This window comes from Chelmon rostratus, chromosome 23, assembly GCF_017976325.1.
Source record: "Chelmon rostratus isolate fCheRos1 chromosome 23, fCheRos1.pri, whole genome shotgun sequence".
Classification (NCBI taxonomy): Eukaryota; Metazoa; Chordata; class Actinopteri; order Chaetodontiformes; family Chaetodontidae; genus Chelmon; species Chelmon rostratus.
Window position 1 is genome coordinate 6,505,803 of NC_055680.1, and position 16,901 is coordinate 6,522,703.

At 45.0% G+C, this 16,901-nt stretch overlaps 1 protein-coding gene across 1 annotated transcript; it reads right to left on the reverse strand.

Moving 5' to 3' along the window:
* Positions 1 to 650: 650 nt before the first annotated feature.
* rcor2 (REST corepressor 2) lies at positions 651 to 14,946 on the reverse strand. The gene is made up of 14 exons (XM_041964974.1): positions 14,781 to 14,946; positions 11,836 to 11,961; positions 9,235 to 9,291; positions 8,412 to 8,492; positions 8,015 to 8,067; positions 7,758 to 7,919; positions 7,520 to 7,644; positions 7,139 to 7,205; positions 6,731 to 6,970; positions 6,144 to 6,221; positions 5,781 to 5,838; positions 4,325 to 4,392; positions 3,839 to 4,000; positions 651 to 3,066 (listed from the first exon to the last, which is right to left on the reverse strand). Exons 2-14 carry the CDS (start codon positions 11,957 to 11,959, stop codon positions 2,719 to 2,721), a joined length of 1,623 nt encoding a protein of 540 aa, XP_041820908.1. The 5' UTR covers positions 11,960 to 11,961; positions 14,781 to 14,946; the 3' UTR covers positions 651 to 2,718.
* Between the last annotated feature and the right edge of the window lie 1,955 nt (positions 14,947 to 16,901).

The window sequence follows — 16,901 nt, forward strand, 5'->3', positions numbered from 1 at the left end:
TTACCCTACACTCAGACATTAACATGGTGTGTGTGTTAAACTGCTTTCAAATTTAGGACAAATACAATTTGGTCATTTATTTATTCTAAAAAAAACATTTCTCAAACACAAACAGTTCAGTTTCCACAATGTAAACAACTTCTCACTTACAGAACACACGAGCAGTTTTTTGGAGGAAGGAACAAATGTAACAAAAACAAGTCCAAGCAAAGTCAAAAGTCAAGCCACTTTAAAGCCAAACGCAGTGATGGGCTGCTTTGATTCCTGCTCAGTGCTGCGTTGAACTGAACACTGAAGGCCTCTGCTAACGAAAGTACATAATGTGCGATGTAATAGTGGAGAAGCACTGGACACAGTTTAAAGAAAAGGCAGTGATACGCAGACAACTCGACTATGAAGAGGGGAAAGATTCAGTAGCAGACCAGCCGATGTTCAAAAGAAAATCCCAAACAAGCAACCAGAGCAGAATGTCGCTCAGTCATACGTTTGTTCATGAGGTTGCCTGAAATCCTTGAACACAATCTAGAGGAACATTTCAGAGGCAGAAACCCGCACTGAGAGACACCCTGCAGCATTTCTTGACAGTTCAATGTCTAAACGAATCATTCCTGATGCTCTTTGACCTCCCACCCCCCCACCCCCCCCCCCCCCCCAGGCCTGGACAGGACTCTACCAGTCCTGTCCAGAGAGAAAGCTGCTTTTACTGGACTCGGGGCTTCGGACAGTTGTCATCACATCTTTATAACTTCTCTTTTGTAAAACTAAATCCTGACCTGAATCATCTCAACCAACCTGTGCTAGTCTGGCTGTCGTATATAAACGTTAAATGAATAGTTCAACATTTTGGGAATAAAAAAAGTCCATCTCAGTCTTAGTGCTGCTTCAGATTTACCATACTGCTGTTCTTTCTCAGCAAGAACTTGAATACTATTCCCCAAAAACGCTGAATTATTCTTTTAACACCATTTGTTTTGCTACTTTTGCTGTAAAACGTGAAGGAAGCCAACAACTGTAGGAAGTCAACTGTCAGATAACTGGCGATGTGGGGATTCTGTGAGCCAATGAAAAACCAGTCTCAGAACCCATCAGCTATCCTCTGACGACGATTTCGTCTCTGGGGACGATGACCAATGCTTCAGAGCTTCCGCTCTAGCCAGCTGATATCCCAATAAAGGATATCCTGGCCGAGACTTCCTCTTCCATGTGCCGGTCTTTGTTTACGGTCCGATTAGCAAGCTGTTTTAGGTCTAGATGATATTTCGGTTAATCTGTATCAACAGAGATCTGCATATGAAGGCGGGTTAATACAGAAAGCTCAATCGTCCTCAGACAGTTGATGGATTCTCAGACTTTTGCTCTCCACACGGAATGTTTACCTACATACAACCAAAGCCCCTCACACGTGATTGGTCAATACCACTCAGACGACAAACTGAATCCGGAACACTTCAGATACCCAAATCTTGCCCCTTACCCGCAGAGTCTGTGTTCATATGCAGATATCTGTTTGTAGAGATTAATGGAAAACAAACCGAGGCTAACTTCCTCTTGAAAATGTGAGACAAAGTCCAGTCACATGGTAAAAGGCTCTTTTTCTCCTTAGTGCTCAGTCAATAATAATCACCATAATAATAAAGTATGCTCTACCTAAACTACATACAATAACTAACTGCCTACAGCTCACTTTAAAAGTCTAGTCCAAAAAAAAAAAAAAAAATCAAAGAGGAAAACATCACTCCAGTTAACACTAGCAATACGTGGCTAGGAGAGAAGAGGGAGAGGTAGCATCTCTTGCTCTTCTTTCTTTTTCCATTTTTGAACCGACAGCTTCAATTATTAAAAGCCAGAACGATAAACTCATAGCACAGCTTCCATTTCAAAGCCCGGTTTCTTTGCAAAGGTACCTTTTTATTCCTCCTACGTGAGGGTCCAAGTTTTAAAGCAGAGCTCAACAGGAAAAGGCATGTTTCGCCACATCATTTCCAGCCAGCTGAATGAGTTTCTAACCTACATGACCTCTCAGGTTTGGCTCAGATGTGGGGAACTCTTCCTCTTTCTCCCCTTTTCTCATCATTTCACTTTCCTGAAGGTTGTTTGGATGACTTGATACCTGCCCAGTGGAACCTACAGTATAGATATAGTACATATATATATATATAGGGTGTGTGTGTGTGTGTGTGTGTATGTTTGTGTGTTCAAACACACTCCTCCACAATCCAGATGTTCAGCAGTTGCCATGGAAACAAGAAGGTGGGTTTTGCTCTTTCTTCACCAGCTTGATGATCCAGTGTCTCTTTTTGTTTTCTTTAGGGACGAGTGTACAGGTAGTGTTTGTTTCCAGCTCCTCGCTTATTTGTAGTGTGAGTGTGTGTGTGAGTGAGCGCAAGCGCGTGTGATTACGCTAGAGAACGCTGGTCTGGAGGTAGGCGTTTGTTAGTACAGTAAAGGGGCTTCAGGCCACTGCCTCACAAAGTGGACCTGTGGGGGGTCCTCACACTCTTCCTTCCACATTATAAGAGCTGTGATGTTGCCTACGGGACCTGAGTGTGTTCATGGTCATGTGATGTGTGATGATCCCAAAAACAAAGGCCAGGAACGATGGAGCTACAGGGTGAAGTCTGCATGCTAATTGTGCGCGTTTGTATTCCTATTACCTGTGTGTGTGCGTGTGTGTGTGTGTGTGCGTGTGTGTTTCTATTCCTGTTTTATGTGTGTGTATCAGTGCGAGTTGGGCTGCTCCACTTTGAGCCCGACCAGAGACGGAGGCATCTGCCCTGTGGCAGAGGAGGAGCTGGGAGGTGATGCCCTGAGGCTGGAGCTCCCGGTGGAGGAGGACGAGGTGGTCACGGCGGGCCGGATGAGCGGAGGCGGAGGGTGGTTGTGGGGCGCTCGGTTCTGGAGCGGGCGTGTCTGCAGAGGTGGCGGCTGACGCAGGAGGCTGGGGGGAGCCGAGGGTGGTGCAGGGCGCAGTAGTGGAGGAGGCTGTGAGAGGGAGGAGGGGGTCTGGGTGGAGGAGGGGGGAGGCGAGCCGCTGGCCGTGTCAGAGGGAGAGTCTTCCATTTTGACCTGAGGGGAGGGAGGAGGGCAAACCGACAATGAAAGAAGATGAAGCGAGACAAGACGACAGTTGGAGAACAACAGAGAGGTGGAGAGACAGGAAGAAGTGAACAGAGACAGATGTCACATTAGCTCCATGATGAAGAGGAGAGGCAGTCAGCTTTAACCACAGCAGAGAAGTTCATGTTCTGTTCATATACTCAGGAGCTACGATGTATGAACGTCACACAGAGCACCAACAAGCATTTTAAGATGTGAGAAAGCCGACAAGTTTCTTTTGAAGGCCGACGGCATCTTGGATTTTGATCGCGTGGCAACCAAGTAAAGACAGAGCAGAGCCAAACGCCTGCCAACAATAGGCAGACAAACAGGCATTAAACTTTGTGGTTTTCAGGGAGTTCACGTGTGTAACGATTTGTAGCCAGACAAGTTTTTATCTGTCTGCTCAGGACTTCTGTGCGCTTTCTGTTTCCAGATGTGGCTGGTGAGCTGCAGATACAGTGAGGACTCTGTCCGGGCATGAGGAAACTGCACAGGGCTGTTGTTTGCAGAGAACTTACAGCGTACATCTCCCTCTAATCCGACAACTTGTTGATCACATTTCTGTTTGAGTACGGATTCAGCAAACAAGATGCACGTTCATTTAAGCTTTCGATATGTTTGTGGGTGTATTTTTGAACTTTGGACGGAGCAAGACGAGTTTATTCGCCTGCTGTCAGTCTTTATGCTAAGCTAGGATAACCATGTTCTGACTCCAAACATATATTTAAACATGGCTCACCTCGTCCTCCTCTGCGGCTCCATCTGCAGCTGCCGCCATCTCCTCGCCGCTCCTCCTGGGGTCCCTCTGGTCTCGGCTGGTGGCCACCTGCTCAGCCGCCCACTCCCTCAGCACCTCGTCCAGGTTGAACCTGCGCCGGTAGCTCACGAAGAACGAGCTCACCTGGGCGGACAGGCAGGGACGGAGAGTCAGAGAAGAGATGGAGGAGGACAGAAAAGGTGTGCTGCACTCAAGGACACAGAGACTGGAGGTCAGAAGACAAATGAAAGGAGGGATAATGGAGATTATAGTTATCCTATAAAGAAAAATGCTCATCTAGACAGAGGGATGAAAAAGAAATTGCAGAGGAGATGAAAAGCTGATAGGCAGCACACAGAAAGTAAACGGCTGGCTGGATGGACGGAGGGTTACACAGAGGTCAGAATAAGAGATCAGAGGGGTAATCTTCATAAGATATTTTCAACGCCTGAAAAAGAGGCTTCTCACCTGAGCTGGCGTCTTGGTCCCGATCACCTCAGCGATGGCTGTGAAGTCTTTACCATAGCGACGGATCGCTGGACAGGAGAAAGAAGGAAAATGTCAGGTTAACGTTGCGTCTGTGTCACTCGCAACCAATTTGTTGCCGTCAACAGGCTACGAAACCAGCGTGCTCTCTGCGGCTCTGTCGGGGAAATATGACAGCGTGTGTCTGACAGGAGAGACAGGAAGAAGCCTGTTGATGCGCGCGTCTTCACCTGAGGTCGGCCGCCTGAGTGCACCTGCGCTTTTTCAGGCCTGTCCCGCTTCCACTCGTATTGCTGCACATATTCATGCCTTTCAGCTTCTGCTTTCTGCACTACACAGCTGCAGCTGACGGGGGGCTTTGCTCAAAGGCACACTTACCACAGCTGCCAAGGGGACGGGGGAGTTGTCTTTTAGACTTTAGCTGCAGCTTATCGATTGGAGCTACAGATTGAATTTTCCTTTTTCAATCCTCACAGCTTTTATTCTGATCAAGACCTTAATAAACTTCAAATTACGCACTTTTTTTGGATAATCTAACAGCGACCGATATCCCCATTTTCTGAAGCAGATAATCTGACAATCATGTCTGATTTACACAGCGATTGGCCAGGGAGCGAAAGAAGGAAGCATTACACAACTACCTCAGTCCCCTGCTGTGTGTACAAATGAACGAGGAGAGTCTCTTCTCAGATCAGGGAGGCAGTGTGATGAAGCCAGGGTGAGGCTGTGACGGCAGCTTTTCACTCCACGACCAAGATGTCCAGCATATATAATTATGTCCATAATAACCCATCAGCTTTGAATTCATGTATTTTTGTTATTTTCTCTGCTGTGGCATAAAATGTGATTATAACTTACTAACAATAAAATCTCTAAATCTCATCTAATGTCTCATCAGTCAATCAGAACTTAGCGCCAACTGATGCAGTTGGGTGTCATGGCATGCAGAGCTGTGTCCATTACAACAAAGAACAAGTAACATCATCAGCCACGAATCCCCCTCTAATGAATAAGACCCATTCAACGCCCCTCAATAACACAACTGTGTCTCTATATTTAACAAAGTGCTGTGGACAGTCGCTGCTTTACTTCTCCCACAACATATATTCACTTCAGTTCACAGCTGGAATCTGAATACCAGTAGCTCCTGTTTATTTCAGCTGCATCAAATTATAAAAGGTAGTATGCTAGGAAGACGTGGATTTTTCTTTTAAATGGAAATAAACTCACACCACAGCTGTAAAGATGGTAAACTAAAATGTATAAGAGTTCCAACACAAAGCAGGTCATTCATTTCATCAGTTGTTTTGTTAGCAGTCATCTATAGAACACTAATTTATGATCCACTGTGGGATAATCTGACAGTCAGACTTCTACCTGCTAATGTAAGGGAGGAAGAGGAGAGACTCTGTAAGAAGATGCTACAGCCTTTACTCACCCTGCACAGCCAGGAGCTGCTCCTCTGTGGTCCAACGAGAGTTCATCTTCGGGGCAGGCTGACAGAGGGAGAGAGGGAGGCAGGTGGTAAGAAGGAGGAAAAGAGAGGGGTGAAAATGACAACATGAGAGCAAAGAGCAGATTAAGACTAATCTCAGTTCCACAAAGGGGTGAAATAATATCTGAAGGGAGTTGGGGAAGGGCCAAGTGACGAAATGAAAGAGGAGGGGGACACACTGAGGAGAGATCAGAGCTGAGGAAAGTGAACACAGGCAGGAAGCTAAAATCAAAGAGGGGAGAGGTGAAGGATATAAAGGAGGGAAAATGAAGAAAGCGGTACGAAAAAACAACAAAAAAGACTCACCTCAGCAGGTCTCAAACTGTTGACACCTTCACTTATGCTCTGTTTCAAAACACTGTTGCTCTGTTTAATCGACTGAACCTGAGAGGAAAAGCGTAGGGGGGAAGAGAAAGAGGAGTACGTTTATTTCTTGTTGCACTGATGCTGATAACCAAAAACAAGTACAGACACAAAGTAGCTCCTGTTGCTTCAAACGTGCAGTTAGCCACCGGTCTTGCTGTGTTCTACTGAATAGTAATAGTATATCACAGTATTGTTTTTCTGGTAATATTGTTCCAGCAAGCTGTTCCCACTCTGTGTGACCTGTAAGTCAGGTTTTCTTGGAGCAGTTTTTCATTTTCTACCGTTGGAACCTGCTGTGAAATAAAGTAAAGAACAAAATATTCCCTCACTGGGACTGAATTCATCTATTTCTCACATACAAATGTGGACATGTATTAATAGATTGTTGCACCACAGAGCTCTAGAGAGGGTTTTGAATTTTCACCTTTACTGATACATAGTTAAAGAAGCATAAAAATCCTGTTGGTGTTCCTTAAAACTGCCTCTATAAGTACATGGATGCATTTACTCGTACGTAAGGTAGATACCTGTCTCTTCAGTGACACCAACTGCGTGTCCAGCTGCCGTACAGTCAGCACCCCGGCATCGTGGGAGGCTGACAGGGAGGTGATGTCTCCCTGCTCTAGGTGCATGCCTTTGGGAGGCCTACGCCGAGCTCTGAGCGGGTGGTGGCGGTACTGAGCCCCGATGTTTTCCTTCTTCACCGGCCCAGAGCGGCTGGGGGTGGCCTTGTCAGAGCCGGTGCTGCTGGGGTTCTGTTTCACTGCCTGTGTGGACAGAGAAATCACACGATTATTAGAGATAAGATGTATCAGAATGATACCTTTTCACAAGAACAGCAAGTCGTGACGAATTACACAAAAAATGTATGTATATATAAGCATGCACGCACACTCTGTCAGTCAATAACCACTATCAGGCTTCATGCTGCTCACCTCTTTCTTGGCGTCAATCTCAAAGTCACTGTCACTGCCGGGGTCACCCTCCTCCATATCGTCATTACTACAGGAAAAGAAAAAGAACATTTGCCTGTGGTTAAGCTTCGTCCCCGGCTGACTGTCTATTTCTAAAATGCTGAAGAATGTCAACTGAAAATTACAAGAAATAATATCAAAGTATCTCATACACATTCAGGAGACTCTTGTTCCCCAGCATGACACGCTTATCGAGTGTCATTTAACAAGAGTTTTGTAAATGTCAGATCTCAAATGAGTCGTTTGTGAGAGCTTAATGCTTCCTTCCCGCTCGCTCCTTCTCCCAATATTCATTCCTCTCTCTGTCTGTCCTCCCTGTTCAAGTTTCATGGCCTCTCATACCTGTCGTCTTTCTCTCTCTTGTTGACCAGCCTCCTGGCCTGCCGGTCCATCACAGAGGTCCTGGTCCGGGTCTTCTTCCAGCTGTAGTAGTACTTCACCAGGCTGGAGATCAGCTTGTCTGGAAGCTACGCGCAAACACAGAAATCAGTAAGTTGAGTATTAAATATTGAAGGTGTTATTTGAAAACTACATATTCTGTCAGAGTATATGTGTGGGGTTTTTTCTCCCAGCCTCTCACCATCTGCTGGATGCGGTGAAAGCTCTTGCCGTGGAAGCTAAAGGCCTGCTCAAACAGCACTTTGTCCTCCACAGTCCACTCGTCCGGGAAGGGGGTGAAGTTGGCCAGGTCAGCCAGCGAGCGCTCCACGTCGTGTTTGTGCCATAACAACATGCCCAGAGCCTGAAGGAGCAGAGGGGACGAGGACAGGGTCAGGCAAACCAGACATACAAACCAGCAGTGAAGAGAGTAAGATGTTTTATCTTAGTCTGCTGTACCTGCTCCATGTTGTATCCATGTTTCTCCTTCGCCATCAGGATGTACTCGTCCACTGGGATAAGAGAGAGATAAAAAAAAATAGGTTCATCAGAGAAGAAAAAGAAAACATCGGTAAGAGACGGAGATGAAGAGGTACAGAGCAAGACAAAGAGGAGAGAAACAAAGAAAACACAATTCAATGGTGGATGAGAAAACCAGATAAAGTAATGAATAATGGGGAACAGAAGAATATAAAGAGGTCAAGAGAGAGAGAGAGAGAACGAGCACACAGGACACAAACAGAGAGAACGAAAGAGCTCAGTCAGCACGGAGCATTAAACTGAAGCTCACGTTGTTAAGCTTGTACCAGTGCATGTCAGGTAAGGTACTCTGTGTGTGTGTGTGTGTGGAGCTTACACATTGCATCTGAAAGCAGACTGTTGGGACACCAGACCAACATGCTCCTCTGGTCCTTCTCATTGTAGCGGGTTGGACTGTCTGGTAGAAAAAACAAACATTTTGTTGACCGTTGTTAATATTTGAGCTTATATTTATATTTGAATCCCTCTTTTACTTCGTCACAGTCAAGTTGGAATTTCCGTCCATGTCTGTCCAGAATTTGAGGGGATTTAATAAAAGGTATTAAATGTATTTTTGATGAAGCAGAAGTCATCACTATACCAACATGAATGATTTGTCTCAGGCCCATTTGTGTTTTTTGAAGATCATCTGATAGGGTCTGAATATTGCACAGCTAACTCTTATTTATTGAAAAAAGACTTGACACCAACCTCAAAGAAGCCTTTGACTGCATGGTGTCACAAGTAATATTAATTATTTAACACATTTTGTAACCACTAACTACTTTGTATTTTCTAAGACTTCAACTTTGCATTCATAGGATTCATTTAGGTGTTTCAATTGTTAACATGAGATGAATATACATATATATAAAATGTAGAGAATTAGTATTAAGTACAGCAACATCTGGAAGAAACCTAATGAATTATTTTGGTTGGCAGCTGATGGTCTCTTCCCATGTGTCCATCTTCCTGGATTTCCACAGTAACACTGGTCATCTGACCTTTCTTTCTGTCATAATCTGCATTCCACTCCTTCCTCCATTTCAATGTCCTCCACATTTCTCCTGACCTCTATGTCTCTTTCTCAGCCCAGATGTCCGCCCTCCCTCTCTCTGTTCATTTCCCTTTCTCTCGTGCTTTCTTCTCCCCCAGTTTACCTGGTTTGAACTCCGGGATCTGGGCCTGGTAGTCTCCTCCCACTCTGATCATACTGTCTGTGGAGAGAGAGAGACAAGACATATATGAGTTTTTCTTTCCCAGAAGGATGGGGAGAGCTGTCAAGATGAAGCGGATGGGGGACAAGCATTTTTGTAAATTTCCCAAGAATTTGCAGAGCTGGATGGACTGTATCATAAGAAGAGAGACAGATGGAGAGTCATCTGCAGCATGACAGAGTAAATAACTGAGAATGAGAATCATCTTGTGTTTTTTTACATGCTTTGCCCTCTAACAGACTTCACTATTGGTTTATCCTATCAAGGAGCACATACTCTTAGAACTGAGATACATCCAGGTAATGAGAAAGTACTGTATCTGCTTGATCTTTTTCCAGTAGGGATGTGCTGGTCATTTTTTTTGGCATAGATCCCGTTCCAGGTTCTTTAATATGATAGATAATATTAATATATCTGCAGGCAACGAGAGTCTGATACTTACATTTACCAAAATGTTGATTAGACAACAGCTGTAGCCTACTTAATCCACATGATCCAAATACTGAAGGCCATGGTTATTACATGACTCCTGTAATTGATGTGAAGCGATCCACTAGAGAGAAGAGGTATCACTCTGTTGGACTACAAAAACACCGGGTCCACTTGTGGTTGTCCAGTGGTGTCACAGATTGGCGCTTCTTTGCTCACACACAATTTTTGGCTGAGTACAGACACTGGTTTGTTTGGAGCACTCAAGGTACTCGTGGAATTAACGCTAAATGGCGACAGCTGCTATGACTGCAGCGGCCACAGCTGTTTGTTGTTTTAACTGGTGAAAGTCGCTGTCTGCTGCTGGACTGTTTTCTACTCTGAACTTTGCTAAAGATAACTGGCATCGTAGTTTAGACAATCTGCTTTTTGAAACTGTTGTTTTATATTTCTAAACTTGCCAAACACATATTATAACACAGGTGGATAACGCTGTACGGTGGCTAAATGGTTAACATGGCCCAAAACCCTCAAACAAGTCTGAATGTTTTTTTGTGAAATCAAGGACAGTAAGTTCTCTGAAATAGAGCTCTGGCTTTGAAACGTGCAACAAAGTTTAACAAACTGCTCACTGGTTTCCACTCAAATGTATATTTTGTTGGCTCTGCGTTAGTGGAGTTGAAAAGTGCTGCCGACCAAAATGAGCTTTCTTCTCGCGCGTCAGAACTGGATTGTGATTGATTGGACTGTTTGACTTTTTTCCCCCCTGCCATGGTGATGTGCTGCTCTGATTAATTACACTAACCGAGCATATAATATCACTATTGATGTAGTTACTAGATGGTAAATATATTGCCTTTGCTTTGTACAGCGTAATATTATATTTTACAAATGTGATCTAATTCTAATTCTTTAGTCAACACGGGGAGGCTGCTTTTTAATCAACTATTCTAAATTGTAATTATAGTAGTTCTAATGGTTTTCAAAAGACTAGGAACTCTGGACTGTTTTGGTCTTGTTCTATTTTCTTGATTGTTCTAAATATTTGGGTTTCTGAACAGTTTGGTTCAACCAGGATAAAAGGAGGTTTTTAATCACTGCATACAATTTGTCTCATCTTACAAGAGAACCATTGAAATTCAACAGAAACAGCACCCATTGTGATCAACATCTTTATGCATGATATTTTCATTGTGCTAACATTTTCAGCATATCGCTCATCACTGAGTGACACACACACACACACAGATGGAGGGAAGGAGAGGAAGGGCGACAGCGGATGGCAGACACTAAGTAATTAGTACTGTGGTAGGCAAGGAGTGAAGAGAGACTACGAGAGAGGCAGGGAAGCAGACCAGGAGGAGGAAGAGACATATTACTGTTTCCTCAGGGACAGAGGACAGGAAAGGAGGAGATGTGGATGATAGAAACGGGAGTAAATGGGTGGAGAGAGGCAGGAAGGGGATAAAGAATAAAGAAAATTGGATGGTACGAGAGAAGGGGCATGAAAAGAGACAAAAAATAAAAAGATGAAAGATGGAGAGGTGTCTGGAAGACTAAAAAGGGATGGAGGAGGTGAAGGCTGTAAGAACGTTAGGAATGGTGGCTTGTGATGCAAAGTATCAGACTGACATCAACTCGGGAAATCTGGGTAGTGAAGTGCCTTTTGAACGCTAAGTTAATGTTGTGTTTGATCTCATAATATATCCATGCGCCTAGTGAGATAACAGTTATAAAATGAAAGATCAACAGCAAGTCAGTGGGTGAAGGAGAGAATGGAGGAAGGAAAGATGTATGTGGGCAGAGGATAACAAGGATGGAAGAGTGTGGGAAGGGGGTGGAGGAGGGAGGGAGGAGACGACAGAGGAGAGCAGCGTGCAAGGGACTAAAGAAGCACTGCCGCAGAGCAATGAATGCAACTGGAACAGCTGGCGTGATGCATCTGTACAATGGAAATGTGTCTCCTGCAAGTCCACATACTCATGTTAGAACAGCAGAAAGAATAGAATAGCAAACCCAGATGCTAAGCAGCTCAATCAACCTCCAACTTAGCCAGAGAACTGAATTCAGATGAAGTCAGTACATTATATTTCAGTTTAATGTTTGTGTCACTACCGTGCGCATGCTCTTCATCGCTGCTCTCCTCTTCAGAGTGTGGTTGGCTGTTGCCGTTGGTTACGGTCTTGGCTCTGCTCCTGGACAGGACCCCGGCCCCCGAGCGTTCCATCACTGAGGGCATAGCTGCAATAAACACACAGACCCTAAAAATACAATTTCACCACTTGCACACCACCGCTCATTTCTGTCTTAAGTATGATTCAATCTCCCATAAAACATCTTTTTTCCCTCCCATTAGCCAGTTGGCTGCTATTTGTTTTCGCTTGAAACCCTGTAAAACCTTATTCACTCTTGTAAAGTGGAACGGCACCTTATGCTGCTATCTTGGAAGTACTCCCATTGTTTTCCTTTAAACTGAGTTTATTTTCCAAATTCTAGTTTACTGCATGAGAAGTCCTTCACACTCAACAACTCTCAGTTTTGTCCTCCATAGCTTTCAGGGTCACTTCATAACTAGTAAAATAACTAATAAAAATAACCACACCTCACGCTATGGCCAATATCTGATGCACAAGGTCAACAAAACAGCTGCAAGACAGTATCAATACAACTGATTCGGCAAATTGGTAAGGTGCTTTATTCATTATTTAAGTCATTTTTCAAGAAAAACATGAAATAGTCCCTTAAAGTTGAATATTTGCTGCTTTTCTTTGCCTTATGTGACAAAAAACTTAACATCTTTAGGTTGGCCAGATTTTCTAAAGACGTCACCCTGGGCTCCAGGAATCTGGGCTAGCCATTCTTCATTATTTTCTGGCATTTACTAAACCATATGAATAAATGAGAACAAAATCAGCTTAAACCCAGAGAAAGACTTATTGTGACACATCAGTTAACTTGGCCTATAGGAAAATGATGACGGCCATTTTTCACTATTTTCTGACATTTTGTAGAGCGATTAATTAATCACGAAATGCTTGTTCAATGTCACTGTTAAGATGTCCATGCAATGGCCTATTTTTCACCTGACACCTTTTCCAGTCTGCAGAATGAAAATCTATGCATCACAAAAATACACACACACACTCCTCTTTCTACGTGCAAAGGAAATTCATCACATCAGTACAACTCACAAGTGGAAGCATCTGAAAAACAACGCGACAAAGAAAAAAAAAAAACGTGCCACGGTGCCACGGATAACATGAGGGCCCTCACGCACGAAGGGGGCTCTCATTTTAAGAGTCATCCACAGTCAGTGCTATATCATTACGTGGCCATGCCTCGTTTTCTTCTCCCCCCTCTCTCTCCCTCTCTCTCTCTCTGCAGCTCCAGACCAGTGGATCTCACGGTAACACAAAAGACTAGACGGTCAGTTCAGGACACAGCAGAGAGTAACGCGTTAAAACTCCCTCCTCGTTAAATCAGAGCGGTTACAAACGACAGGTGAGCACAAAGACCCAAATCGATCACAGATCAGAGTACGAACACCGGCTCCATGCCACCAATCCTCAACGCTCGCGCTCGCTTTCTCTCACGATCGCACCAGCAACTTCGTCTCCGGTGTCCTAAGTTGAACTACGACCAGAACAAAGCAGGGACGCGCAGTTACATGGCAGACGTGCGACACTCGCTTATTTCCCTCATTCGCCACATCAAACATGATCCAGCCATCCCTTTCGTGGGGGCGAGGGGCGATCTTAATAACACGACACACATCTACCAAACTCCGGTAGACAATACAAGTGTCTGAGGCTCTCTGGGGGTCTTTGTCTATCGCGGCTGCCGGTGGCCCCCACAGCTACAACAGCTGTCCCCCTCTAACTTCACTGCAAACTCACATCATCCGAAGCGACACACATATCCGTTTACTTACCTACACATCGACACATTTAAGTTTGGGAAATCGCTGAAGCTACATCTACAAAGAAGAGGAAGATGTGTAGTCCCGCCCTGGTTCACTTTCACAGAGTTTTAGGGGGTTTGTGGTAGCCTCGGACACAGCTACGGTAGCCTCAGTCTCTGGCAGATCCATCAACTGTTATGAGCAGTAGCAGCTAAAGCTACAATAAACGACTGCGAACTCGACTAAAGTCTATTTGTAGTAACACGCAGTGCTCAACCACACGTTCATGCTTTAGTAATTGATTTCCACAACCACTCACCACAACAGAGAACTTCCTGCACCTTAACTTCCAACATGTGGACATCTGATATGATGGTGTTTTATGCTACACAAAACCAACCCACACAACACAGCACTAAACACGACTGATTCAGTTCAAGGCAAAGTATATTAAGTCTATCTAATTTGCTCTATATTATAAATGCTGGTTCAACTCTCCCCATTGATGCATCATTTTTGACTCATACTGACTAATATCGTTAACAATAGTATTCCTAAAGTGAGTAATAACGTGCTCGTGAATCGCAGGACTAACTTTAGAGTGATCTTGTTCTTTATACATACTATTACTGTGGGTGCTTTTTAAGTGTCATTTCATAATCTGTTAAACCTTGTTTTTATGTAAATTCGTTAAACCTCACAAAAAATGTGTGGTTTCGCACCCGATGCTTTATCTGAGCCACGTTTGATAGCTAAAATCAACATTTTCTCAGCTTTGCTCATCAGTCATCTGTATTGAGTGTCAGACTTTGAAGTCCTTTTGTTTTCCCCACGCCTGCGTCGCTGTTACTACTACTGACGCTCCTGTCTGCCGCTGGCATGGAGTAAAAACCCGCTCTCTGGTTCACCAAAACTCAAGTTGGCGGTCTCTTTCAGGACGTTTGGCCACAAACGGCAGGAGTTTGAACGGTCGAAGTGATTTCTGGAGGCTGGACGATAAAACGCATACGTTTCCTCACCTCGCCAAAGTGCAATCTGAAGTCAAACCGAGTTGGGTCGCTCGGATGCTAACGTTAGCCAGTTAGCTTGCGGCTAGTACCCTCGCGTTACATTAGTAACGGTAGTAGTTGGAAGTCGAGATAACAGTCACACACTGTACCTGTGTTTCGTTCCTCTCCGCTTTCCCGCACTCAAAACTTATCTGCGCCTCTGTCCGCGGTTTACAATCCTCTTCGGGGTGCTAAAAGACAATTACTGCATGTGAAACGGCTTAAATCTTGCCTAATTGATGAGCGCAGTCAGTACAATGAGGTGAACTGCATGGATAGATGGTAGCAGCCGTGAGTGTGCCGGGGAGACGGACAACACCCAGGGAAAAGTGAGGTGGACATCCGCCCCGATGCGTTCGCCTCTCCCAACCAGCCGTTTGGATTGACAAAAAGTAGTCCTGTAAAACTATTAAGTGTGGCTACTCTTAATTTGGGATTTTTGTTGCTGAGCCCGTTTTTGTCGCTCCAGAGTGTGTTTTTTCATCAACATGACGCACTGAAAGGCTTTGGCAAAAATGCTTTTAAAACTGCCTATATGCTAATTCAAACTATGATTATTATCCACAGTAAATTTAATTTAAATAGGAGAAAGAAGAGGCAGCTGTGTTGTGTAGAAACAGTAGCTGTTATAGACTTAATCTGCCATCTATCAAATTCCCTAAATTAGGGACTACTTGCCAGTGTGTCCGCGGAAGGATTCGTCAGCTGCGCATCTCTGTGCTGAGGCAGGCTGTCCAGACTTGTACTGATGTATGCATGGTGGAGAAAAGGGCAGGAGAGTGGGGCACATTTGAACCCAGCGTGTAATGTGTGTGTGTGTGTGTGCGCGCGCGCCCGCTCGTGTGTGAGCCAACGTGTCTTCAAGAGCGTGCGTGACTTTGGGTATGAACTAACAATGACTCAGATAAATAACCTCAATGTGCTTGATTTGTTTTTTTATTTAAAATGTCGAACAATTCAAAGACTTGCCTTCGGTGTGTGTGCGCGCGTGTGTGCGTCGGTCTGTGTGCATGTGCGAGTGCACAGGTGGATGAGTGTGTGTGAGTAGAATAGGGGACGTTTCCGTTGCTGTGGCAGGATTTCTCACACCTGATGCAGGCAATAAACACAATAACATACACAATAACACACACACAGGACCTGCTGCTGACATACAACAGCCTGTTACATACTTCTTCATCTTTCTCTCTTTCTACTCTCTTTGGTATCACCACCTCCTCCTCTCTCCCCACCTCCTCTTCATCATCCCAGTTCTCTCATTTTCCCACCTTATCTCCATCTCCTTCGAGATTTCTCATTTGTCACCCCCCCCCCTTTTTTTTCTCTCCACAGCCCTGCTTCCTGCTCCTATCTGCACCTCCTCTATTGGTCTGCTTCCTCTCCCTATACTTCTTTTTTTAATCTCCCTCTTTTGGCTCTCTTTCTTCTCCTTCTCCACTACTTTCTCCCTCTTCCTCCTCACCTCTCCCGCTTCCTTCCACCTCCTGAATATCTGCCCTAATTCTCCTCCTCCCCCTCTTTACTCTCTCCTCTAACTGTCTGCGCCCACTGCCTTTTTTTCTCCTCTTTCTTCCTCCTCTCTCTTTTTCTCCCCCTGCCTCCCTCCTTTTGCCCCATCCATTTTGTTTGCCTCCTCCGCTCCCCCTCCTCCGCTCTTCTGTGACCCCCCACTTTCTCTCTCCAGTGATGACTCCTTTCTCTGCCTCCCTCCTGTCCTTCCTGCTCTTCATCTCCTTCCTCACCCCTCCTCCTGCTCCTCTTCCTACTTCCTGTCTCTCTCTCTCTCTTTCTACTAATCTGTCTCCCCCTCTTGTCGCCTCCCTCTCTTGTAGCTTTCGATTTCAACAGTGTGTGTGCGTACGTGCAAATTCTTCCCTTCCCCTCCCCCCATCCTCCCCCTATGGTGACACAGTAAAGCAGTTTCGCTCCGCTCACCTTCAGCCTCCCTCTCCCTCTTTTCTCCTCTTCCTCCCCCCTTTCCCTTCCTTCCTCTCCAGTCTCATTTTCACCCCTGCCACCTCCTCCTCTCCTCTCCACTCGCCTCCTTCCCTCCTCTCCTTTCATCAGTGTCCATGAAACTCACCATTCCACTGTATCTCCCCTCGCTCAGTCCTCCAGTCCCTAACACATCCTCACTAATGAACAACTGCTACATCACTCCCCTCCCTCCCTCCCTTCACCTCTCGGCTCCCCTTTCATCCTCCTCCTCTTCCTCTCCCTGTCCTCCCCTC